The sequence below is a fragment of the Eretmochelys imbricata genome, chromosome 3 (assembly GCF_965152235.1).
Source record: "Eretmochelys imbricata isolate rEreImb1 chromosome 3, rEreImb1.hap1, whole genome shotgun sequence".
Lineage (NCBI taxonomy): Eukaryota > Metazoa > Chordata > Testudines > Cheloniidae > Eretmochelys > Eretmochelys imbricata.
This window is the reverse complement of record NC_135574.1, coordinates 115724418-115750837: the sequence shown is the minus strand read 5'-3', so window position 1 is coordinate 115750837 and position 26420 is coordinate 115724418. Positions and strand designations below refer to the sequence as shown.

General features: G+C 41.6%; 1 protein-coding gene across 1 annotated transcript in view; it reads left to right on the top strand.

Moving 5' to 3' along the window:
* Nucleotides 1-256: 256 nt before the first annotated feature.
* The window catches only part of SYNE1 (spectrin repeat containing nuclear envelope protein 1), a 483717-nt gene continuing 457553 nt past the window's right edge, over nucleotides 257-26420 (top strand). Inside the window, exon 1 of the mRNA XM_077812159.1 lies at nucleotides 257-339. Coding sequence (XP_077668285.1) covers nucleotides 273-339 — 67 coding nt within the window. The 5' untranslated portion in view covers nucleotides 257-272. The remainder of the gene's footprint in view (nucleotides 340-26420) is intronic.

Below are 26420 nucleotides of genomic sequence, written 5' to 3'. Positions count from 1 at the left end.
ACAGGAACTGGTGCAGGTTTCTCTAAAGCCCACATCTTTCTTTTTTCAGGCTTCTGAGGTCTGATGAAGGAAGGACAGTGCTGTAGCACAATCTTTGCAAGCAAGTACTGTGCTTTCATTGGGGAAGAGGCTGCTGTGACTCATCATAGGCATGCTGTGCTCAAGCTAAGTGACGTTTTCTAAAAGGAAGTAGTCCAAACTCTCTATCCTGTTGAGGTCTGTGGCTTGGTGTGGAGATTCTGTCACTAAAAGCATTCTTGCGCAAAGAGACCATGGCCTCCTCCAGGCTGGTGGGGAGATCGCCCAGGCATATTGCCGATGTTATGCAAAGGCTTCAAGGTAAGTGACTGATTCTGAATGGTTATATCTGTCATCTGTTCATATAGATAACAAATACAATACTTTTTGAAGCCAGGAAAGCATTTTAAAATTATTTATACATTTCAAAAACCTAGTGTTCTAAGCTAATCTATAGGAAAACGTTTGCTTATGATGTGTTTGCAGATTTCTGGTTGTTTCCTCTAGTATTACATTATTAATGATGTTTAAAAGCATATGGCATTATGCAGGGCAGTAGATTGGCAGTCCAGACATCAGGGTTCTATTTCTGGCTTTGCCCCTGACCTGCTCTGCTCAAAGTCAGTTCACCTGTCTGTACCTCAGTTTTCCCATATGTAAATTGGTGATAAAGACACTTACTTCCCTTCTCTGTGTTGAGCACTACAGATGAACTGGGTATTGTTAACTCTCATTAACTTTAATGTTTCAGGATCAAACCCTAATTTTGCAGTTCCTCAACACACAAAAATTCCATGGACTTCAAGAGTTCAGTGCATAGAATCATCTATGCTTTCTACATCTTGAAGCTTCCTTTGTTCTCCTGTCCTTTTCCTCCCATTTCTGTGTATACAGTCATGGTGGCATGTCTAACCTTAGTCCGCCTGTCAAAAAATGGGACAATCAGTTAGTGTTGTGGGTGTTTACAGGCAGCTTTTCCCAGAAGTGATGGGCAGCATGAGAAAAAGCAATAAAGGTGTTGTTTGAAGGTTTAGCAAGTGGAGGGATCTTGGAGCTGAGTAGTGGTTAATGCAATGTAGTGCATCATTCAGATGATGTCATGGTATCCCCTCGCAGTGAGGATACCTCTCCAGGGGAGACAGCCCCAGGTATTAGGAAGAGACAGGTAATATTAATGGGGGACTTGATCATTAGAAATATAGAGAGGTGGGTTTGTGATGATTGGGAGAACTACATAGTGAATTGCCTGCTGGGTGCAAAGATTGCAGATCGCTCGAGATATCTAGAAAGGCTTATGTACAGTGCTGGGGAGGAGCTGGTGGTCATGATATAGGTAAGGACCCACGACACAGGGAAAGGTAAGAGAGACATCCCGGAGGCCAAATTTAGGCTTCTAGGTAAGAGACTAATATCCAGGATCTCCAAGGTAGCAATCTCTGAAATGCTTCTTGTTCCAAGCGAAGGGCCGGATAGACAGGCAGAAGTGCGGAGTCTTAATGTATGAGTGAGACAATGGTGTTGGGAGGAACATTTAGGTTTATCAGGAACTGGGGAACCTTTTGGGAAAGAGGGAGTCTATGCAGGAAGGATGGGCTCCACCTAAACCAAAATGGAACCAGATTGCTGGCATGTAAAATTGAAAAGGTCATAGAACAGTTTTTAAACTAAGGGTTGGGGGAAAGCTGACAGGTGCAGAGAAGTACACAGTTTGGATGGAAACATCTCTTAGGGGAGGATTTATTAAAGAGGATTCTCTATATCAGGGGTGGGCAAACTTTTTGGCCTGAGGGCTGCATTGGATTTCGGAAATTGTATGGAGGGCCAGTTAGGGGAAGGGGTTGTGGCCTGGCCCCCACCTCCTATCCACCCCCCACAGGACTCCTGCCCCATCCAACCCGCCCTGTTCCCTGACGGCCCCCCTGGGACCCATGTCCCATCCACCCCCCCACTTCCGGACCCCTGCCCCTAACTGCCCCCTGCCACCCCATCCAACCCCCCCTCCTTCCTGCCTGCGCCCCCGGGACCCCTGCCTCATCCAACCACCCCTTCTTCCTGTCCCCTGACTGTACAAGACTGAAACCAGACACGGAGTTGCTTATGAATTTTTAGTCATCAGCATAACCTTTTTAAATAATTTTCTAACTTCCTTGCTTTTCAAATGAAAAGCCTGATATTGTGAGGATTTGGCTTCCGCTGCAGTAGTTAAATAAATATTTTACCTTTGGCGAGATTGATAGTAGTTGGAGCATAAGCCTTTTATGGGTTGTGGTCCTGCATTATTGATGAGCGGACAATCTGCTGTGCAGCTCCCTTTAGCTCTTACAAAGTACAGCTATCCTATCTCTGTCCTTGTAATCAATTAAATACAACCATGTGAGGACAGACAGGAATGTAGAGGATTGCAGAGCTATGGGCATGGCATAATTGCACTGAATCCCAGGGCCTGCTCCTGCCACGTGCTAAGCACTTTTTTCCCACTGAAAGTGGAGTTGGGGATGCTCAGCAGCTAATAGGAAGAGCCTTGAGTAGGGGACTAATGCAGAGTCACCACTCTGCCCGCTGCACCGGCTGTACGTCTTCTGTTCCTGCCCTGATGTTGGAGTAGGATGGTGCTTTTCCTTGGCATGGCCAAACTGTGCTGCAAGCTGGTGATGCTGGGCCACTGGAAGGGCCCTTGGAATAACTGGGATTGGGTGACGGGACAGAAAGGTGATGGAAATCCATCTGTGTTCTTTGCCGCTGTGTACTGAGTTTGCTCAGATTCACTTGACGACCTGCCCATAGATGTTTGGGGAAAAAATATTTACTAGTAGGTATCCTTATGTCTAACTTTTGAAATACCTAAAGTAGATATTGTATGTGGATCGAATTACTAATGATCACCCCAGGAAACTTCAGTTGCTGTTATAAAGAGGACGTGATCTGTTGTTCTCCATGCCCACTGAAGGTAGAATAAGAAATAATGGGCTTAATCTGCAGCAAGGGAGATTTAGGCTACACATTAGAAAAACTTTCTAACTATAAGAGTTGTTAAACACTGGAATAGGCTTCCAAGGGAGGTTGTGGAATTCCCATCATTGGTCATTTTTAAGTATGGGTTGGGCAGGGATGGTCTAGGTTTATTTGGTTGTGCCTAAGTGCTGGGGGCCTGGACTAGAAGAGTTCTCGAGGTCCCTTCCAGCCCTACATTTCTGTGATTCTGTGATTACAGTAGTGCTCAGATCCTCAATCAAGATTGGGACCCTGTTTTCCTGGATGCTATACCAGGATGAATAATACTCATGACATTAGTTCCATTGGTGTCATTGTGATTACTAATGGGAGCAAATGTTAATCATGTAAGGGCCACAATATTAGGCCCAGAATAAGTGCGAGTTTTCCCAGGAATGCAAGAATTCATGTATTCCTCTCCAAAGGAATTATAGCTGTTGAGAGATTCAAGATTTTTTAGAGACTTGTAATTGCTGTAAAAATCAAAATATAACCTTCCAAAGATAAAGCTGACAGGTGCAGATTCTAGTGCCTTACGTCTTTGTACTCTTAAGACTGGCATGGGTGTAATTTTGTTCTTTCCTCTAATAATAGGCTCATGCAGTTAAAGCTGTGTGGTCATGCTTGTGACAATTGTCAGGTAACTCCCATGCAGTCCTGTTACACAAATGACAGTGGGTCAGTTCTCCTTGACCTTGTCACTCTTATATGCTGACTTGTTCTTGCCTGTAAAATGGTATCAAAGAGTCAATATGTCATACTACTATTGCAGTTTTTTTTCTCCTTCCCTTTCCTCCCCCTTCCTCTAAATTTGTCATTTGTAATAGCCTTTCTCTGCCAGGTTGGGAGGAAGGAATTGTTTTGGATGGTATTATATTCACTGAATTTTTTCTATAGTATCACAGGTGCATTTTATAATTGTAAAAGTTAAAGCTAACACAAAAGCACACTGTAATGAGATTGATTTTAAAAATAGCAAATAGAGCTGATAACTTCAGAATGTCTGGGTAGTAAAAATTCCACTCAGAAGTTTTTTTTATTTTAGCTGACTATAATAAAATAAATTATAATAGTACTTAGCACTTACATAGTACTCTGAAACGTCAGTGTTCTGTACAACATTTGTTTGTGTTTGATTCACCAGGGAGGGCATTCGCTCCAGGGAATGGATAGACTGTATTTCCACCACTGACCTCCTTGGGGTTAGTATCACAGGAAGATAGCTTTGACTTATAGTCAACTCCATAGGACCCCGCCCAAAGGGGATGCACTGAATCAGGCACTTATAGGCACCGTGACTGTGTCCCTCCTAGTCTGAATGGAACTGGGTGTGTTGTGCTGCTGCAGACTCCCTCCAGGTTCCCTCCCTCCCTCTGGTTCCAGAGACCTTCCACCTGGCTTTGGAAAGAATGCCGTACCCTCATTCAGCAGGGCAGGCAGCAGTGGGAAGAGGAGAGCCAGTGGACTCCAGGTTTGAAGAGAGCCCATTAACTACTGTAACACACACAATAGCCCTGACTGATTTCAGAGACTCAGGAACCAGTAGGCTAAAGGCCCAATAATGATGCTATTTCAGATTACATAACCCTGGATAGGTTCTGTTTTTGTAAGTGGTAGTGACTTCCTTCTGCTAATGCTATCAAAGACAGTGTATTCTTCCTCTGTATGTGCCTCCTTCCTTCTCCCCCTCTCACCCTCATTTCTATCTCTTCTTTCTCTTTCTTTCCAATTTTTCTTCTTTCCTTCGCATAAAGGGGGAGCGTCAGTCATAGATCAGCTACCAGAGTCGTCTCCTCATACTGCTGCCCACTCTGCCTCCAACAATCTTCCTGCTTTTGCTGTTTTCCTTCTCTGAAGGCAATGGAACTAAGTCTTGAAGTTAAGCACGTGCTTAAGTGCTTTGCTGAATAGGGGACAGAGTGCTGAGCATCTTGCCTAATTGAAACTTTATGATTGTTATTTATTATATGTATTACTTTAGCACCTAGGGACTCTAGTCATAGGCACTGTGCCAGGTGTTGTAGAAACACAACAAAAAGATGGACCGTGGGCTTAGTCCCTAATCACATTTGCTTCCCACCCACCCTCCTTGCATGGCTGCCTTTCCTCCCAATCCCTGATACTTGCTGTTTCCAAATTTTCCTTCTGGTGCCTTCTCTTTGTGGACTCTTCTTCCCTAAAATTTCCCAGTTGGATTCCAGGGATTGTTTGTGAAGTACAGCAGTTACTGTGTTAATTTGTTTTTCCTCCTTAACTTGTCTGGAAGACTCATTCACTTAACTCATTACGCACTGGAACTGGGTTAAAGGGAAATGTAATCAATAGCATTCCCTTACAGTATCTCTCATATAGAAGGACCAGGAAGAATTAAAAGATTTGTATTAGTGAAGTAAGAAGAAGCAAGTCCAAATGATGATTTGCAAATGTTTCTGCAAAATTTGAATGTTGACAGCTGATATGTTGCTTAGCAGGAAATTGATTTGTTATAATGTGAGAGAGATATAGGTGAGAAATACTCAAGAGAAAATGTTTGGAAACTAAGATGTGTGAGGAAAGGATAAGAGAGCTGGGCATGTTCAATACAGAGAAAAAGAGACTGGGAAGACTCGATAACTGTTTAGGACAAAATAGAAGAGGAGAAAAAAGGCCAGTTATTTTAATTTTTTAATGGACAAGCTAAAATGTAAAAGGTTTAAGCTGCAGCCAGGGAGATCCAGGTTAAATATTAGTTAAAACTGCACAAGTGGAGCTGCCAAAGCTGGTTGTAAAATTGTCATTGCTCGATATATTTAAGGCTTGACTAGACACCGTCTATTAGTGGTGACTGAATATACTGCAATCAGTCCTGTGGTGGTGCAAGGATATGGAATAAGAGACCCATTAGAGTTCCCTTCCAACGCAGGTGATCCAGTAAAGATATGCTGAGGTAATCTAGTATTTTGCTAAAACCCTGACATAGCATTGTCCTGAATCATCTTTAGGAGCTACAGAAACTTATTGAAAAGGATATCAAGAAAAAGTGGCATGAATTAGTCCTAAAAAACCCCAAAAACATGCACTGGTTGTTCTGTGTGATGTTGTATTGCAATGTTTTGCAATATGGATCAACAAAAATAGTTCAGTATAAAGGACCATATGCTGTCCTTGATCCACAGTATATCACTTTATATGACGCTTTGCGTTCATTTGTATGCTCTCCTCAGGAGAAGTTGTGTGTGAGGGCACTAGGTGGGATGAAGCATTCATTTTAGTGCAGTGAAATTAAAGGGGGACTGTAGAGTGGAGAATGTACTTACTGAGTTTTTGTTCATTAATTCACTCTTTTTTTATTTTATTTTATTTTATTTTATTTTATTTTTTATTTTATTTTAAAGGATTTGTTTGCAAATCCTTCTGAGCAGTTTTAAAAATACAATTTCTTTTCCTACTGATTTTGCCATTTTCATTTATCCTTTCTTATTTCTTTTCATCCCAGAATGAATTGCTGTGCACAGACCAAGAAGTTCCTATTTAGTTTTCTTCCTCGCTTCTTCCCCACACTTACTGATAATGTTAGCACAGTTCTCAAACAAGGGTTGGCTAGTTAACTTCTGCTCTTCCTTCTGGCTGTCTGTCGAGTACAAAGCACTAGAACAGGGGTGGCCAACTTGAGCCTGAGAAGGAGCCGGAATTTACCAAGGAGTAAGAATTTGCCAAAGAGCCACAGTAATACGTCAGCAGCCCCCCATCAGCTCCCCCGTCCCAGCTCCCAGCGCCTCCAGCCCACCGGCTGCCCTGCTGATCAACCCCTCCCGCTCCCTCCCTGCACCTCCCGATCAGCTGTTTCGTGGAGTGCAGGAGGCTCGTAGGGGAGAGGGAAGAGCAGGCACGGCAGGCTCAGGGGAGGGGGTGGGAAGGGGTGAAGTGGGGGTAGGGCCTGTGGCAGAGCCAGGGGTTAAGCAGTGAGCACCCCTCTGCACATTGGAAAGTTGGGCACCGGTAGCTCCAGCCCCGGAGTCAGTGCCTATACAAGGAGCTGCATATTAACTTCTGAAGAGCCGCATGTGGTTCAGGAGCCACAGGTTGGCCACCCCTGCACTAGAGGGACTACAGAAAGTGTAATGTAAGAAAAAATATACTCCTCTATTGAGCAATGGATTTTAAAAAATTATTATCTGAGAACCTACTGCTTCAGATTATAAAACTGTTGGGGTAAATTCTATTTTCCATGGCAGAAAATGATTAAAATTCCACCGTACCCACTGGTTTGGCTCATTCTTGGGGAAGTGGTTTGTAAGTGACCGCAGTTCTCCTATGGAAAAATGAAAATACAGAGTGACCATTTATCTTACACAGTTACTTTGAAAGATATGTCCAGTACACTATGCTTATTATGGACAAGAACTAACACAAGTCTCAGAATATATATGATATTTAAGGCATTAAACATTGCCATAAGACAGTCAGTCATTTTTGCTGACAAAATCCAAGGGGCTGATATTTTGGGACTTCTAAGTGTGAAAAGAAAAGTGTCAACTATGAAGATAGCTGTGAGGGTGTAACCTTAACAATGAGTTGTTATAAGTTGGTCCCATGTCCACGGTTCTCAAGTTTGCTAAGAATGAAAGTAGCACAGTGTTGGTTATGAGTGTGAGCAACACCTATATTTTGTGATGGAACTGCAGATCTAATATAGCATGGTTTTAGTAACAGAGCTGGGTTTACAGGGCAAATACATAAAGTCCTATGGCTGGCTTTCAGACCATTTCAGAATACCTCTTTCTAAACAGATTATGGCACTGTGACCATTCATTAGCTTTGTAACATCTAGTTCTAGCCCTTTGTAAAAATGATCAGACAAGACTGGCAAGGGCTGGAGGGGAGTGGGAGGAGAATTCTTTTTTTTTTTTTTTTTTGGAGGGTTGTTTCATTGTCCAAACAAATTAATTTTCAGGCTACAACCAGCAAAGCACAAAATCTGCCTATGAGAAAACCCCCACCACAAAGTCCTCCCCAATAAAGCTCTGTCTCTATCTTATCGATTTAAAATGCTCCCATCACAGTGCTATTTAGGTATTGGTTCATACCATTATGAAGTATTGTCTGAACTATCATTATATAGAACATACATATTAATTGGTGTACAACTGTTTTAATTCGTGTAACTTCTTTATTGTTTCACCAGATTTTGTATTTCACTATTTGGTACATAGGGTTTAGTTCTTTTAAGAGGATTATTCATTCATTCATGCACATTGGTTTAACTGTCTCTGCAGAATCCGTGCAAGCTGTTTATAATACTATTAAGCTTATGACACAAACCAGGGGAACCAATGGAATTTCATGTTAAGGACTATTCTGTAACTCAGCATGGTACAGCATGTGTCCTGGAAGTAGGACTGACTTCACATTGACCTTACACACAGCTGGTACTGCAGAATGACAGTTATAGATTTACTTTGCCGTAATTCATGGTTTGCTTAGCTGTGCCAGCATACTTCTAGGGAAAATCGGCCACCTCTTTCATGGGTGCAGAGGGCACTGCATGCTTTGGAATGGCATAGTAATAATGCAAAAGGGGGAACAGGATTGCTCTAGACTGAACAGATGATATGCACCCTCTGAGACAGACCCTCAGCTGGTGTAGATTGTCATACTGCATAAATTGCCATTGTTCCATTGACTACAATCCATTGGAGGCAATGGAACTATGACAATTTACATCTGCTGAGCATCTGCCTTTCTATGTGCCGATGATCACATTTCTGTATAGGATCTCGGTAACCTACTGCTCAGAGGAGTTTTGGGAAAGGGTCATTGGATCCATGACTTCGTGAACCCACCAGCTGTCCCCTAGGGGCTGATCATAGCGCTCTAAAGTCAATGGAAGTATTTGCATATGTGTATAGAATGAAGTGGGCTGCACTACACATAGGAACAACTGTATGAACAGCAGCAGCAGATAAGGAGTAGCTTTGCTGCCACTCCACAGTCCTGGGAGTAGGATACCTCACCTCACAACTCCAACTCCCTTGGGGAGTCATGGGCCAAGCCTATCTCCTCAGGCTTGTTGCAAAGTAAGGTACAGGATTTGGCTCTTTGGTTAACATGTCATATTTGTTTATTGATGGGAAAACATGGTTGTCCCAATTTTTGGGCTATGGACTCATTTCTGTCACATAAATTAAAATGAAGTAATGTTGCAGCTATGCTTGTCTAAAAACATTTCTCTGTATTCTGTTTGCTCTGTATTCTGTTTGTTAATGTCTCAGGGGTCTCATTTTTATTCTTTTTGTCCTTGTCTAACTCACCTTTGATCTTTTATATTTAGTTTTGTCCTTGCTTTAACATAAACTAAGGCTGTGTCTGCAATATGGTTGCTACAATGGCACAGCTATGGTGCTGCAGCTATGCCACTGTAGAACAGAGGCTTCTTACAGCGACGAAGGGGTTTTTCCATCATTATAGGTAATCTGCCTCTCTGAGCAACAGTAGTTAGGCTGATGGAAGAATTTCAGACATGTCTACGTTGGGGAATAGGTACAGATTTTTTCACACCCCTGAGCACCATAGCTATGTCAACCTAACTTTTAAGCGTAGACCAGTCCTAAAATGGCACAGCCATCCGTAGTCTGAGAATGAGTCAGAACTGAGACTGAGGGCATGTCTTCACTAGCAATGTTAAAGCGCTGCCCCCATGACGGGAGTAGTGATACTAGTCAGCTCTGTGTTCTTGGGGAACCAGGGTGCAGTATCCAGCCTTTCTGACTCATTGAAAGACACCCCCTAACCAGCCTCTGTTTAAACCAAAACCCATCAGAGAAAAAAAACTTGCAGAGAGCAGTGAAGGGCGTTGGGAGACACACCTAGATCCCTCCTGACAAGGGTGACAAGATTAAGACATCTCCATTAGCATACAGAATGGAAAACAGAGACAACTCCCTTAGCCTCATCTGTATGAAAGGTGGGACAGGGAGACATCTCAATTTGCATACAGAATGGAGAACAGAGAACCGCACTGAACTCTGGGATCAGAAAAGCAGGGACGCACTGCATCTTGGGAATCTCTGCTCCAGATGTTAATGAACCTACGCCTGCACACACCCAGCTCAGCAGTTATCAGACCAATTCTAGTAATAAATCCTCGACTGATATCCAAAATACTGAAGCAGCCTTTTATTCTTTGCGAGCTCCCTGGAAGAAAACACCACCCATCGCCAAGAGTGATGAGCTCCTATTGTCTAGCTTAAAGAAAACCCTTAAGTCATCAGTTTTCCCATAAACAAATCTAGTGTTCTGCCTTGAACCATTGTATTTTCTCTACAAAACCCCCTACCTATGCCCAAGTAAGTGTTCTGATGCTTAGATCCAAACTATGCATCAGTTTCACTGGGACTCCGTCTTCTCCTGACTGATCGTGCTGGGGGCTCTGTCTGTCTCCTGCCTTCAGGACCCTGGGCTACCACCATCACCTGGGAACCCCGACCAGTTCAAGCCTCCTGGAGAGGGTGAGATCCCCCTCTTTCTCTCTCTCTGTTCACCTTTCTACCTCAGGTATTAACCTTTAATAATGTATCTTATGTTGGTTTAGGCTCTCCTTGTGTAGTTATCACTATTATTCAAGAAATAACTTTTATGGTTAAGTTGGTTGCTTCTCTCGCTCTCAATGAACTCTACTCTTTTGTGTTTTTAGCTTCCCCGATTTACTCTGCAGGAGCGCTTCTTTTACCTAAGCTAAAGATCCCTGTAGTGCCCAAAAATACTGTGGGGTTTGCTCATCAAGTGGGTTACTCTCAGTACAAGTGTAACGTGAAAGTGGGATAGGGACGTGTTAAACCTGTGGCACATAAGGGGTGAGCAGCTGAAAGTGCTGCTCAGCCCAGGCTATTGAGCCCAGGGGCACATGAGGGTGACAGCTGAAAAGTGCTGCTTAACCCAGCCCATTGAGTACAGGGACAGATAAGGGGGTCATCTTGAGGGTGCTGATTGACCCAGTCCACTCAGGCTTGCTCTGTTAGTGTGTGTGTGTTCATCTAGTTCTAGGGCTGGAGGAACCCAGCCCTGGGGAACCGAGGTCCTGCAGGAGAGCTCCATTGGGAGGGGACTTGCAGAAGGAAGGAGTAGAGCTCCATATGAACACACAAGTGACGCAAGCAGTACATTGACAGAATTACAGAACCGCCCCCGCCCCAGAAGAGTAACCCTAGTAAATGAGCGTACCCCAAAGTAATGGGCGCATCTGGTAACAGTAGCTACCAGCGCTGGTGCACTGTGTACACTGGCGCTTTACAGCGCTGAAACTTGCTGTGCTCTGGGGGGGTGTTTTTTCACTCCCCTGAGCAAGAAAGTTTCAGCGCTGTAAAGTGGCAGTGTAGACAAGGCCTAAATCTTGTCTTTCCCACTGTGTTAGCTTGAGCTATAACTGGAGAGTTGCCCCAGTCCATACAGAAAAATATCTAGCTTGAGGGAAGTGGTGCTTTAAACTTGAGCTAGCGGGGCAGAAGCTCCAGGGCTGCTGATGCTGGAGCTAGTAATGCTGGGGGGATGAGGCGTCTGTAGTACAGCTCCTCGTCAGATGCTGATCCAGTCACTCTGATAATCAGATCGCTCTGTGTAGCTGGAGTGTTGTTTTGCAGTGTGGATACTTTCATTCCACTTGCATTTGAGATAGGCTAACTACTTGAATAGAATAATTAGGTAATTAGTAACCTGAAAAGAGTAAAGCTTGAGTGGAGTAACCCAAAATAACTGTTGCTGTGAAGATAAGCCTTATGTTATAGTGTATTTCAAATGTAAATTAAAATTCGAATGCCTAAATGATGCTATGGATAATATCAACCCAGTTTGATAACTTTTGTCTGTTTGAAATAAATCTGATTAACAGTCTAAAATTATAAATCTACATTGCATGCCACTGTGGATTCCTAATGGATCACGGATTTGGAGCATCATAACAATTCCAAAGGAACTGTTACAATATTACTATAGAATACTGATACCAAAACACATTTAGCAAGAGTAATTTCTAGGGATATGCAGCAGTCACTTTTCTAACCTTAACAATGAGTTATTTTACCATGTATTAAGTTGGTCCCATGTCCACATTTCAAAAAGCAAAACTTTACTTTAGAGCAGTGTTTCTCAACCTACTTACAATTGTGGGCAGCATATGAGGCTCTCTATTTGTTTATGTGATCTGCATCCACACAATATAGATACTACCTGTATGGCCCTGAGAATGTCACCTGAGCTGTGGTTGTGTGCTGATTAGGCCACAAGTGGGCCAAGGGTTGAGAACCCCTGCATTAGAGGAATAAAACATTTGAAATGAGAGAAACCTGTTTTATTTTTCCATTTACTAACTTAAAAATATTCAAACACATTTTATTTAAATTTGAAACCACATGTTCATTTCACTTTATACCAAGTTTCAGCCTGAGGTTAGTTTTTATTGAATAAGTTTTTAAAAACCCTCAGAAATGGAGTTTATAATGGAAATGTTGACTCAGCCATAGTAGCAGACCAGCCGAGATTGCTATAGTACAATTTTTCTTGGTGCTTTTTTCCTCCTGAATTGAATGTTTATTGAAGTGGTCTTGAAATGTATTGAATGCATTTTCCCAATTCAGCAGCATTTTACTATCAGGAATACTTGCTAACATAGATCAGATTATTTGATACAGAACATTAGCTGCTACATTTTTCTCTGTGGACAATTTAGAGGCAACGATGCTTTGCAATAATTAGGTACCAAGTAGCATTCTTATAGGTTACAGGTTCTGGTTTAGTTGTCTCCAAAGGAAGCACAAGACTATTTTTCCATGTTGTTGGTTACTTAATAAGGATTAAGATGGAAAAACTGTACTGCAAACAGAAAACTGACCGCCAGAAAAATAAATGTTACTATTATATTTTTATAGTGAAAAGTACAGATTGCTCTTAGATGGACTGATAAATCTGTTTTCTATTCTGAAAGTATAAGTACTAGGTTATAAGTAGAAGATGAAATCCCTTTTAAATTAGCTCTGCGTTGTTTGTGTTTCATCCAAAAAACCTTGAAATAATTGCATACACATTTATATGTGTTCGGCCATTTTTGTTGAGAGCCAAAAATCTTGGATTTTGTGGTTAACAAAATAAGAGCATTTTCCTTGCTTTAATATTACTGCCAAAGCAGATTTCTACAATATCGACTGGAGACAACATGGTGTCCTTTGCAGTTTTTAGAATGTCTTCAGAAGCAAACATCTGAATTACAAGAATTACAATTAATTTTAAGAGCCTGTCTTATAATATTTCTACAAGTTTCTATTTAGTGTCTTACACTGCATAGCAACAACATAGTATGTGAGTACCTAGGATTCATGAAGACTTCTGGGCTGTGTAGTTTATGTGCTGCTGGAACTATTGCTCGGTAGCTGTAGAAGATAGGCAATGGATGTTTACTCAGAACTCCATGTTCTGCCTTTGTTTGATTGGATCACTGATGTTATTAGTGATGCCACATAGGACGTTGTCAAAGCCATATCACAAAACATGGTGGCCTCTGTTTCACATCACTGGATTGAACAATTAGCAGCAAATTCTTCCTCAAAGTTCTTTCTAGTTCTTTCACCTGCCCATGGTGTCATTATGGATGCCCGTCAGCATACTATCTGAGCACCAGCCAAACATTTTAAAAAGACATAATACATCTCTCCCCCTTCCCAGACAGTAGGAGAAAATGGTTCATTAGAATAAGCTTTTTTTTTTTGTAGGAGGAGGTGGCGGGGGGAGCTGGGTTAGTGTGTGTGTGTGTATGTGTGTGTGTGTGTGTGGTGTGCATGTGCGCATGAATGAGAGGGGGAGTGGAGGGAATACTGATGAAAAGTGAGGCTGAAGACATGAGTGTTGTTCAGTTCTAAATGTGAGGGAGGTCTGTTTTCATTCTTATCTTTGATATTAATGAGTCAAGTAGTGTTGGTCCATCTCTCATGAAAGTTTTGTCTCCTGCACTCCTGAGCCTCTTTATCGGTTGACAGTCTGTTTTTTTCCAGGAGATCAAAGTTGTTGATGAAGAGGTGATCTTTCAGGTAGTCAAAATCAATCCTATAGAGGGCTTTAAAGATCAAGACAGAGAACATCAAACTCAATTCTGTATTCAGTGGCAAACCAGTGCGGAGAGCATTATTACCAAGCAATTGTGTTTTGTATTAGCTGGAGCTTTTTCTGGGCTTGTAGCTTCACTGATAGATATGAATTGCAGTAATCAAGTCTGGAACTCACGAATACATGGGTCATTGTAGCCAGATTTGAGCCTGATTAAATAGGACATTAGGCTAATTAAGTTGGATTTATAGCTGCTTTTCCTCACTGGAGTGGTGCAATGCATCAAGGACCAGATTTTTAAAGGTATTTAGGCATCTACAGATGCAAATAGGTGCCTACTGTGATTTTCAAAAGTACCTAAGTGCCTAGCTGTGTTTTCAGATGCCTAAATACCTTTAGAAATCTGACCCCCCAAGAGCATAAAGGTGAATCTGGCCCATGATTTGGGATATTATTTCCATTTAGTTATCAGGAGTCTGGAGGACTTGATTATTTTTAGATCTGGTTAATACCATAAAAATGTTAACATTGTTGAATTCTGATTTTTCATTCATGACCAGTCTCATAAAAAGTTACTGAGAGAAGAATCACAGGCATCCCTTTTTGTTCTTTAATACACATAAATTATATTAAAACTGATGCTATCTATATAGCAATCTTGTTGAATATAAAGCTCTGGAATATTACTGCAGAGCTGGTGCTGACTGCTAAGTGAGCAGACAGGAATGCATCTTGTTTCTTAATATTGGCTGTCTCAGTAGTGGAGCAATATATTATAGAAAAGGGAAGAATACGTTGCATAATTTTCTTTGACTAGAATGTAACACTGTTGCACAAAAAGCGAACATCATGCTGGGATCTATTAACAGGAGTGTTGTAAGCAAAAGACTAGATATAATTCTTCCACTCTACTCATCACTAATAAGGTCTCAGCTTTATCCATCCAGTCCTGGGCGCCACACTTCGGGAAAGATGTAGAAAATTGGAGAATGTCCAGAGGAGAGCAACAAAAGGATTGCAGATCTAGGAAATATGACCTATGATGAAAGACTGAAAAGAATGGGTTTGTTTAGTCTGGAGAAGAAGGCTGAGGGGGAACATAACAGTCTTCCAGTACATAAAATGTTATTATAAAGAGGATGGTGATAAATTTGTTTTCCTTATCCACTGAGGACAGGACAAGAAGTAAGGGGCTTACTGTCAAGGTAGTTAAGCACTGGAACAAATTACCTAAGGGGGTTGTAGAATCTCCATCGTAGGAGGTTTTAAGAACAGGTTAGACAAACACCTGTCAGGGATGGTCTGGATAATACTTAGTCCTGACTCAGTGCAGGGAACTGGACTAGATGACCTATCAAGGTCTCTTGCAGTCCTGCATTTCTATGATTTTTCCTGCTCCAGTTTGTTAGCACAGTATTTAGAATGTCCTTTTGCTTGAGCAGTGTGCTGATGTAATACACAGAATATCTACATAATACTTTTTCAGGATTCCTGAAGCTGAAACTTGGCTTTATATTCGTGTTGTTACTAAGAAATCTATGGGTGTGACAAACTGTCCAAAGGTGGCTTGAATAGTTAACTGAATCTGAAAGGTTAATTTTAATGTTTACAGCTAGTTCCTAAGAAGCTAAACCCTCCATTCTCTCTTTAGGCTTGCAAAGCTTAAGAACCATGTTTGCTTTCTCAATGATTTTGTGTTTGACATTTTAGTGAATAATTTAAACATATCCATGTGTCCGTTCCCTACATAAACATGTTTGTTTTTATAACCCTGCATCACGTTTATTGTTACCTTCCTGAATCTGTTGTTACCTTCGTGACTGTGAATGGTGGTAAAACATCTTGTTGAGTTAAGTATGTTTAAACTTGCTCTCACTTGCCAGAGTTCAGGTCTGGTAAAAAAGCCGTGTAGATGTTTCTGGTTATAGTGTTATGAGGTCGCTCTCCTGAAATACTTCAGAATAGAAGGACTATGTTTGGGTGGAGGAGAGAGAGGTGGCAATGGTATAAAGAAAGATGATATGAAGACTTTCAAGTACCATTTCAAACTACTGTATGCAGTGGGGAAAAAATGAAGCAGAGAATACCTCGGTACAAACAGCAAAATTTGAATAACAAACTATTATATTTTTAAATTTGTCCCAGCTAGATTGAGATTAACCAGTATTTTTGCATTAGACTGAGTGTAGGAAACAGAAGGAAAATGTTGGCTTTGTTGAATGTAAGTCTTGCACACTTCAGTCTCATCTGAATTGTGTATGGCATCTTCACTTTAAATTCCTAAAGACTTCGATGTAGCTAGAAATATCAGAGAACTTAATCTGGAATATAAGGGATGTATAGAAGGCCACAATTATGTGGTTGGGTTAAATTTTCAAGAGACACTTTGAAAGGGACTTGAACCCCTATCATGTTTAACGAACACTGAAGAAGAGATTAGAGTAGATGGGTCAAAATTAGAGGCTGCAGAAGAGTTTCTGGACCTGCTAGATATTTGTTATTCTAAAGCAGGAGTGTGGTGGAAAGAGAAATCAAGGCTGAATGGGAGAGTAAGCTTTCATAAAGAGAACGCTTCCATATTACTAAAAAGCAGAAACATAGGTATTACCCTCAAGAAAGACCAGTAACTAAAACTTGACAACCAGATACAGAAAGAAACGGAACAAACTAGCGAGTAGGAAAACACGTTAAAGTGAAATACATTTTGAAGACATTCATTGTATGGCCATTTGGGGTTCCTTGTTATGTTGCATGAAGAAATGCTTAATGGAATAGAATGGAATGGAAAACAACATATGATAGGGACCACTGGTGATGCTGCCTCCAGAAATGAAAATGGAGAGATTGCCTTTGCAAGACATAGGTTGTACTCTGCTCAGGATACGGGGCACGAAGTCAAGAGCTTCATCTGCAGTAGACAGAGTGTGATGAGGATGATGGTGGTTAGTGTTTGTCCCATCGCCAAAAGCTATTTTCCCCACAGTTTGACTATAGTTTATTACCCTCTTATAAAGACACAATATAGCAGCTGTCAATAAAAAAATCTGTCTGGCTTCCACAGAGCACCTGCACCCTGTTGTGTTTAACAAGCATAGATTTCAGCCCTGGCTCTCTCATTATTCTGTTATGAAATCCTTAAATTGAAGATGAACAAGGCTTTAATCTAGATACATAATTTTAAACTCCAAAACAGCAGAGTAAAATGTACATGCTAGCATTGTTTTATTTGCTCTATTCTGAGATTTGTCTGTTTCACAAATATCTTAAAAGATGCTGCCAGCCAGGTTAGTTTTCCTAACCACGTAACGTTCTGTTACGCAGTCTTAGAAGAGTTCTAACCTATACACCTGTAGCAATATATTAATCAATTACTGAAAATTATCTTGGTTTCTCTTCTCTTTCTGCACTCTAAAAATACCTTCTATAAACCTAATAATGGGAGCTTGTTTTCTGGGTCATCAATTCTTGCTAGCCCTTAGTCCATGTAATTAGACGAGCTACATACCAGTCAATTGTTATCCATGTTTTCAAGATTATTTTTTCCCCTCAGACTCTTTAACTAGAAGATTTTTCTTGGATCCTTGTAGACTTTCAAAGCTTTCAGTTTCATTTAACCTTTACTAATAACCAACTGGGTTCTGGGCAAGTAATTTCAACATTGTTTGGCTTGTCAAATATCTTTACCTTTTTTTGTGCAAAGCCAAAAGCCGAACAAGGAAAAAACCTTGTATTAATAGCAGATAGTAGTTTGTAATAAAAATGTTCTCTGTCTAGGAGGTCAGGTTTTAGGGATTGTAGGCTATATTTATCTTCTAATAAATAAATGTTTAAGCAGAAATAGTCACCTGCAAAAATACAACCTAAAGCAACATGTCACTGAAAGCCATCTGCTACATATATGTGACCTTTTTCATTTTATCTCAAACCAGTGCTATAGGATGCTGTTCTGGTTACTTTCCAGAAGGCTGTTTCTCACTGACTAGACAGAATTTGTGGCTGCTTGCCAGTAGTGTCAGCCATAAGCTGCTTTGGTGGATTTTCCTTTCTGAGTCTTTTGCATTATTGGGAGGGGAAATTGTATCCTGTTCTGCAAAACGTCAGAATGAGGCTGAGATATGCCCAGTGAAAAAGAAACAAATATAACAACAGTAGCTGTGTCCTAGGCTGAGGATTTCATCTTTCTATTCCCTACATCTGTCTCTAATGCCAGTAGAGGCTGACTTTCGTGTGGTTAGCATAAACAAAGATGAAATAAGATAAAATTGTTAGGTTTTCCTTAAACCCACAACGTGTTCACTCTGGTCTAACTTCTCTCATAAATAGAATCCTACGCTAGCTTCAGTAATCAAAGAAAGGTAATCTTTCCAGTGCATTTAATAGGGAGCTACAAACCTAAACCTTGCTAATGAGACTTAAGATCAGGCAGAGAAATGTACTCAGTGTATTTATCAAAGCCATGTACAATGGCAGGGAAATAATAACCCCCCTCAGTATCTTAGCTGCTGTGTAAGTAGTCCCACAGGCTATTCCTACCGAGCAGTAGGGAGGATGCTTTACAGTGTGGGTGGAGAGACACACTCGCTGTGATCGAGCTAGTGTGCTAAAAATAGCAGTGTGGCCCTGGTGGCAGGGGCAGCGTCTGAGGCCAGCCATCCGAGGACGTACTCAGGCCGATGGCCCAAGCCGCTCCCTGGGACGCCACGGCCACGCTGCAGTTTTTTAAAGTGCTAGCTCAATCAGAGGTAGTGCATGCCTGTCCTCCCATGCTGGGAAGCACTCTATAGACATACTCAGAGACCTCCAGCCTGATCTGTACTGTGCTCTAACAGGGACTTGAACAGTATTCATGAAGATTCTTGTAAGAAATCTCTGACATGATTAACAGAAGTTAACACACATTCAGGGTAAGATCTTGCTTCATCCTGGATGAGTGGAGGGCAGAGGAAGGGAGTACAAAGTCAAGAAGCCTTCCCAACTGTTACACCCATGTAGGAATGGGCACAGTGTGGTCTTTGCTCTCTCCTTTTAGTGTAAGGGATAGTGACCTGAATGGACGGTTTCTATTTACTTCAGTGGGAGCTGGAGCAGATTTTAGAATCATAAAAATGTAGGCCTACGAGGGACCTCAAGAGATCATCTAGGCTATCCCTGTGCATCGAGGCAGAATTAAATATACCTAGACAATCCCTGACAGGTACTTGTCTAACCTATTCTTAAAAAAACCTCCAGTGATGGGGATGCCAAAGCCTCCTTTGGAAGCTTATTCCAGTACTTAACTATCCTTGTAGTTAGAAAGTTTTCCTTAATACCTAACCTAAATCTCCCTTGCTGCAAACTAAGTCAGCTACTTCTTATCCTACTTCAGTGGTCATGGAAATCAATTGATTGCTGTCCTCTCTGTAACAACCTTTTACATATTTGAAGACTGTTATCATGTCCCTCCTCAGTCTTCTCTTCTCTGGATTAAACATGCCCAGTTCTTTCAACATTTCCTTATAGGACAAGATTTCTCAACTGCTTATCATTTTGTTGCTCTCCCCATGACTCTCTCCAATTTTTTCACTTCTTTCTAAGAGTGGTGCCCAGAAAGGACACAGCAGAGTGGGCCAATTACCTCCCATGTACAAAGCAAGTGTCCAACCATAGGTAGGACTATAGAGACCAAAAATGAGAGGAGTATATGGCCATCCCTCCTTCACACTGTGCCTGTTCAGGAGTAGCTGTAGACCTTACTGTGTCATCATCTTCCACATGGATACCTGCTTGTATAACCATAGGTTGGGTAGGGGATGAACTATGCTGTTTGGCTTCACCCCCTGCCTCTGTCTCTGTCTCACCTCCTGCAATGCTTCAGCTGAGGGAATTCTTTGGAGAGCCAGGAAGGGGAGAGGGTGCAGCAGGGGCAGCTTTCCTCCCCTGCTGCATGGGTAAGAAGAATTGTACCTTCGTAGGTTCCTGTCTTCATGCACTAGCAGAGGGGTTGCTGTGGAACTTGATTAGAAGATCCCAGAAAACTAAGTGATGAAGCTAAAATCTTTAAAAAAAATCTTTCCCTTTCATTTTCCACCTTTACTCTGCCTGCCATCGACAAGAGGAATCGGGAACAAAATTAAATTTGGTTGAAATTCCCCTTCTCCATTAAACAAAGACAACCAAGAAACCATCAACAAACATATGGTATAGTGCAATATTTTCAGATATTTGCAGCCACGATTTCAAAAGTGGCCACTGATTTTGGTTGCCTCAGATTTTAGGTGCCCAACTTGAGACACCTCGGGTCTGGTTTTACAAAGTGTTAGCTTCACATGGAGTTGTGAATGCTCAGTGTATTCAGAATCAGGAAATTCAAGGTGTCTCAGGTTGGATACTCATAACCAGGGAGCACTTTTGAAAATATTGCCGTTAGTGTGTTGAGAGAAGGAAAGGAATGTACACAGAAACATGGAAGTATATCCAATAGGACCTGCCAGTCAGGATCCAACTATCGGTCAATTTACAGTACTCCAGACACATGCCCTCACCAGCAGCTAACACACAAGAAGGGGGAAATACTTCCTGCACTTTAGGTGATAAGATTATTTTCTCCAGCATGAGATTAGACTACCATTAGCATGATTCTAGTTTATCTAGCTACAGCATTATTGTTGGGCATATGATTATCACACCTCTTAAATCCAGCCACAGTATTTGACTCAATAACCTCCTCCAGGAGTGTATCCCACAGACATATAAGAGAAGGGATATCCCCAAAAGAAGCAATTCAGGAAGAAAGAGCACATGTATTTAATGACAAGTACAGTGGTGTCTTCTATAAAGTATGGATCACATACAGGGAAATGAACAATAACAGCTAATATGGGAACTCACATATATCCGATTTGAAAAGTTATGAAAAACCTTAGCATTCCCACAATTTTTAAAAAGAGTTTATTCATTATCTTTGTATTTCATGACAACAGTGTTTGGCAGTTAGTTAAGTTATTATAGTACTTTATATAATGAAGGCCGTAGTTACTGTATCAAATTCAATGTACGCTTGGGCCCAATCAAACTAAACAAACCCCTGGACTTGCATATTCATCAGGTTGGTCACTTGAGGCCATCTCTGTAATGGGCTGAGTGAAAACTATAGATCCAAATATCCTTGAACGTTAGGAAAAATCTGTAGATCTGAACTTTGTGTCTTGATCCTATCTCTGTTTCAGTGCACTGTATACAGATCATATTGAGCTCAGAGTGGATTCTTTAAAATAATAATTAAAGTTTTAGAAAGTTTTATTTGGTGTAGAGATCAAAGGCATATAAAGTTAAATGTTCAGAGTTAAGTATCATATGATAGGCAATGGCTGCCACTTGAGACCTCAGCTCTGAGAGCTTGATCCAATACCAGTTAAATGTTTTTTTCCCCCATATGCTTTATTGAGCATTGGAGACTCCTATCCCTTGTTGACTCCTATTCCTTGTTGACACCAAGGCCCTGGGGATATGAGTGACTACTTTTATGAGTGTGACTGGCAAAGTTATTACAGTTTTGTAAGAGTGGTTTATAATTACTTTCAAGCTTGTCCCTCCCAATGTTGCTTTTGGGAAAGGAGATATAACAATTAACTTTTTTTTCATTTTTAATTGAAAATGTAACATCTGCAGTAATGGTTGATTATTAATTATTGATTTTGGCTCTTTGCAGCACCTTTTTCAATAAGTGCCGTTTTAACTAAATCTGTAATTATTCTATCCTGATTTGTAGATCAAACATTTGATAAGATCAATTATTTGGAAATCTCTCTTTCTTCCCCGTTTCTGTATTCAAATCAAGCCATGACTTTATAGTTTACTAGACTCTCCTTGTTTGTATGGACTCTGTTAGCCATGGAATTAATACAGCGATGTTTGTGTGTAGGATTTTTTGTGTGTGTGTGTGGTTGAAGTTGGTTATGGCCTATCGTGTAAGTCTAGTTTTTGTAGTCTGTTTTTTTAAAATGATTGATTGGCAGCATGAGGCATCTATATATAATATATGATTAATTTCACTGCATCACACAGTGCTTCCCACAGTTGATCATTGTAACCCTTGTTTTTGAATGTACTAACCTTTTGTAATTTCTATATTTAATATTGGTGTAAAGAATGTATTACTAATTTCAGTTTCCCACTTTCTCTGTTCACCTGTGACCACTCTGTTTTGGACTAGGTTGATTTCAGCCCTGGTGGGGACACAGGTATGCACAAGAAACCTTTTCACCTTTGAAACATGAAACCGTGAAACAGCTAATCACAATAGCAGTCCTTGTGAACAGGTCCTGCTTGTCTCCCCTTCACCCAATGAACCAATTGCCTGAAAGAGGGCAGGGAGGAGGCAGGTGTCTGTGGAATGGGACCGGCACAGAGAGGAGAGCAATCTGTCTCATCCGAATGGGTGTTATAGAGTTCATACCTCCTGTGTATGCTGAGAAGCCCCAGGTGAGATTCTTCCTGAGACAATCTCTGTCCAAGGCCCTCCTGAGGCAAACTCTCTCCTGTGTTCTTAGAGCAGTGTGGCTCTACGTTGCCCTTACACAGGGCTTTGTTAACTTCGCAAATAGCACGATTGTACTGAGTGATAGTCCTATGGGATTCTCCCATTTGGGTGAGAAGCAAAACGTGTCCGTGCCTGTGCATGGGAAAGGCAGGATTTCTATGAACACACTGACTGTAAACTCTTATAAACTGAGCAGTGCTATCACTCAAAAAGCAATGATCTCAGGTTGGGCAAATACTATTGCATAAAGTGACCTGGAGATAGTGCGCAAGAGGTGGGGAGGGGAAGTGAAAAGAGGAAGAGATCAGGAAATAATAAGAGGAACTTATCAAAGTGAGCAAATTCCTCTTATAACCTTTTCTGACTGAGCAATTTATCCCCTGCAAATAAAGATGGTCAGTATTAAGACAGGCAGGCTACATATGCACAAATGGCCCAACCTGCCCTCCACAACCACTCATCCTGGGTGTGGAGGGCTGCAGGTATAGTGGAACCAGGGTAGTTCAGCTGCGCAGGGTGGGAGAAGAGTGGGATTGAGAAGGCCAGGCAACTGAAAGCACAGCTATGGAACGCCATGGAACGCCATTGTGAGGACTGCCTGCACACACTTATGGGTAGGGGTCAGGTGGATCTCTGCTCCCTTATCCTCCTGCTCATCAGTGCTTGAGGCAGTATGAGAATTGAAGTTTGCACATGTTATGAGTGCAAAGCACGTTTCTGCCACCTTCTGAGCGCTGTGTTGAGTCTCTCTGAACAACAGTGTTTTGGTTCTCTGCACTCCTTTCAGCAGGGCGTGCATGCCTGTGGGACTGAGCCACAGAAGCAGATCTTCGCTATAAGAGATAAAACATTAACCAATGTAAAATGACAGATTGTGCCTTTCAGGTTTGTGTATTTTTTTTTCCTAATCAGGGCAATAGTCACTGTTGTTGCAGGCCCTACTGATCAGATTATGGTCTGCAAACACAGGATTAATACATCCTGGGCAGGGTGGATTTGATTTAAATCAAATTGATTTAAATAATGATTTAAATCAAATCGATTTAAATCACTAGTCAGGAAGACTCGGTTTAATCATGGTTTTCTACATAAAAGTGCATTCTTGTTTATTGTTATAACCTTAATACATATTCTTCACAACTCAGAGATAGATGGTTTCATTTTTAGAAGGTACACACTATACATTTTTAAACAGTGATTTATTTTGAAAACTTTTCAGATTAGTTTTACAATTATATCAGAAAACGAATGATTGTTTGGTTATTTCATTTACCAAAGGTAATTGAAGCAGATATTTATGAAGTCATTGGGAGGTGAACTATCTCCAATTCAACAGGTTAATCATTAATATTTGGAGGATTTTCTTGCCATGCTGTATTAGGAGGAGAACATCACGAAACAGACATTTAAATTGTTTTATTTAACTAAAACAACAACGTTAAGTATTCTGGATTTTTTTCTTCAACTGAAAACATATAATATTTTAACAAAACAAGCATATATCCCTCGTTTCTCACGTGGTTCAGTTCCCCCCCTCTCTGGCAGAGAGGGGGGGAATGAATTTTAATCAGGGGTTTCCCAACCTCTCAGGAGACTGCTTTAATCACTGAGCTATGGGGTATTTTAATGTGATGCTCCCTCAGTCTGTTGAACGTGTTCCATTGTGGACCGATAATAAAAGAATCATTGCAGTAGGGGGCTGGACCCACCCCCCATGCGAGTGCCCTGACCAATGGACTACAGAGACCTCATTCTCTCTCACACGCTTTCTCTGTCCCAGTGACTGTTACTCTGTAGATAAATACTTAAACAATCATTGGGTGAGGGGGTAGGTGGGAAATGATAACTCTGTAGCCTATTTGTCAGGGCGTTCCCCTTGGAGGTGGGAAACCCTGGGTCCAGACCCTCTGTTCCAGTCACTGTTTCATTATTTATCCACCCTGGAACAACTTCAGCAGCACAGTTTGATTGAGCCCCACATCAGAATGTCACCTACCATAGTGGTTAGCATATACTCCTGAGAGGTGGGAGACCGTTATTCAAATCCTTTCACCCCATCAGGCAGAGGGTGGGGATTGAAACTGGATCTCCTGCATCCGAGGTAAGTGTGCTAACCACTGGACTAAAAGTTATAAGGTGGGCACCACCTCCATCTCCTCCTCCTGCCAGATTTTGAATGGGACTTGATTTGGTAGGCAGCCCCTGAGCATACCTACTGGATCAGGCCCTGCAAGCGGCTTCTGTGGTCGTAACAACAGCTATACTGGGTCAGACCAATGATCCATCCAGCCTAGTATCTGTCTTCCAACAGTGGTCAAATACCTATCTTCCCCTGGTTTTTGAATTTTGTGGAGCTTAGGCAGGAGATGGACATCTGCATGCTTAAAGTGGTGCAGCAGTGCACATGCTCAGAGGCAGAAATGTAGGCACCGAGGGAACTTTCATTCTGCAAACTTAGGCACTGAGTGACTTTAGGCAGCAGCTTTGTGGATCACAGTCCAGCCAAAACTGGGACCAATGTGACTAAACCCCAGACTTTATGGTTCCCACACAGAGAGACTGTGCCACTTGTCCAAGGTTGCAGTAGGAGTCTGAAACAAGGCCATAGATTTTATACCAGGTACCCCAAGCCCTAGGCTAGTACTCTAAACACTGGACCATCAAGAGGATCCTCAAACTTTCTCTGTAACTCAGTTTTCTCAACTGTAAAACATGGATAATGATGCTCTGCCTTTGCAAAGCCCTCTGAGTTGTGTGGATGAAAAGTGTTTCCTATATGCAAGGGGTACCTTACATAATCTGAAACTGACTGCCCTGCAGCTCCATAGGGCTTCACTCCGATCCGCCCCACAAGCTGCTCCGCTCCGCAAGCAGCTCCTGCTATCCCACGAACTGCTTCGCTCCGCTCTGCTCTGCAATAGATTTTCAGGCTCCCCGCTACTTAACACAGTGCTCAGTGATTTCAGCTCTTAGCAATTTTAAGCTCTTTAGTGATTTCAGCTTGTAACAGTAGGAGCCTCAGTGCTGATGCACAATAAGGCTAAAGTGAATTCAGCTCAGCACCTACAGCTAGACTCCTAATAGATCCAAAATTAGTTCTGATATTCTACAGCAGAGAGAGACAGAGGTGCAATTGATGTTTCAGACCCTTACAAAGGCAGCCCACACCACTAGGTACTAATATCTATCTCTAGCCTCTCTCTCAGTTCACAGAGTTTTGGAACCCATGTCCCTTGCCTTGCGAGTGCTACTTAGTTAATGGCGAGTCCCTCCGTCATAACAAAAGGCCAAGTACAGTTCCACTGACCTTGATTCCCATAATAAGGATAATAACAATTTATTCTTCCTGCCCCAATAACAGAGACACTGGGGATCCCACAGCAGCCCAAGTGACCATTTGGGCAGCTATGGGCTCATTCTAGGTGGGATGGGTGTGCCTATGCAAATGAGATCAGCCCCTGAAGTTCTTTTCCACAACTTTCCACACCTCACCACCAGATGTCAGGGTGGAGCTCATCCTGACTCTGCTTACACTGATGCAGAATCAAACAAAATTGTGTGTACAGAGAGAGAGAAGGAATTTTATATATGTGTGTGTGTATAGAGAGAGAATTATATAAATTCTGAATAATTTCATTAGGAAACATCTGACAGAGTCTTTCATTAAGGTTATGAATGTCTTCAGTGATGACAATGTGGTTTCCATTATATAAGATACAAAAGGAGACTCAAGTCCCTACTCCAAGGAACTATCTCAATTGATGAACAAATATTGTATGTTCAAATATACAAACTGGACTCTAAATGCCCTTGGAGACTCAGAGGA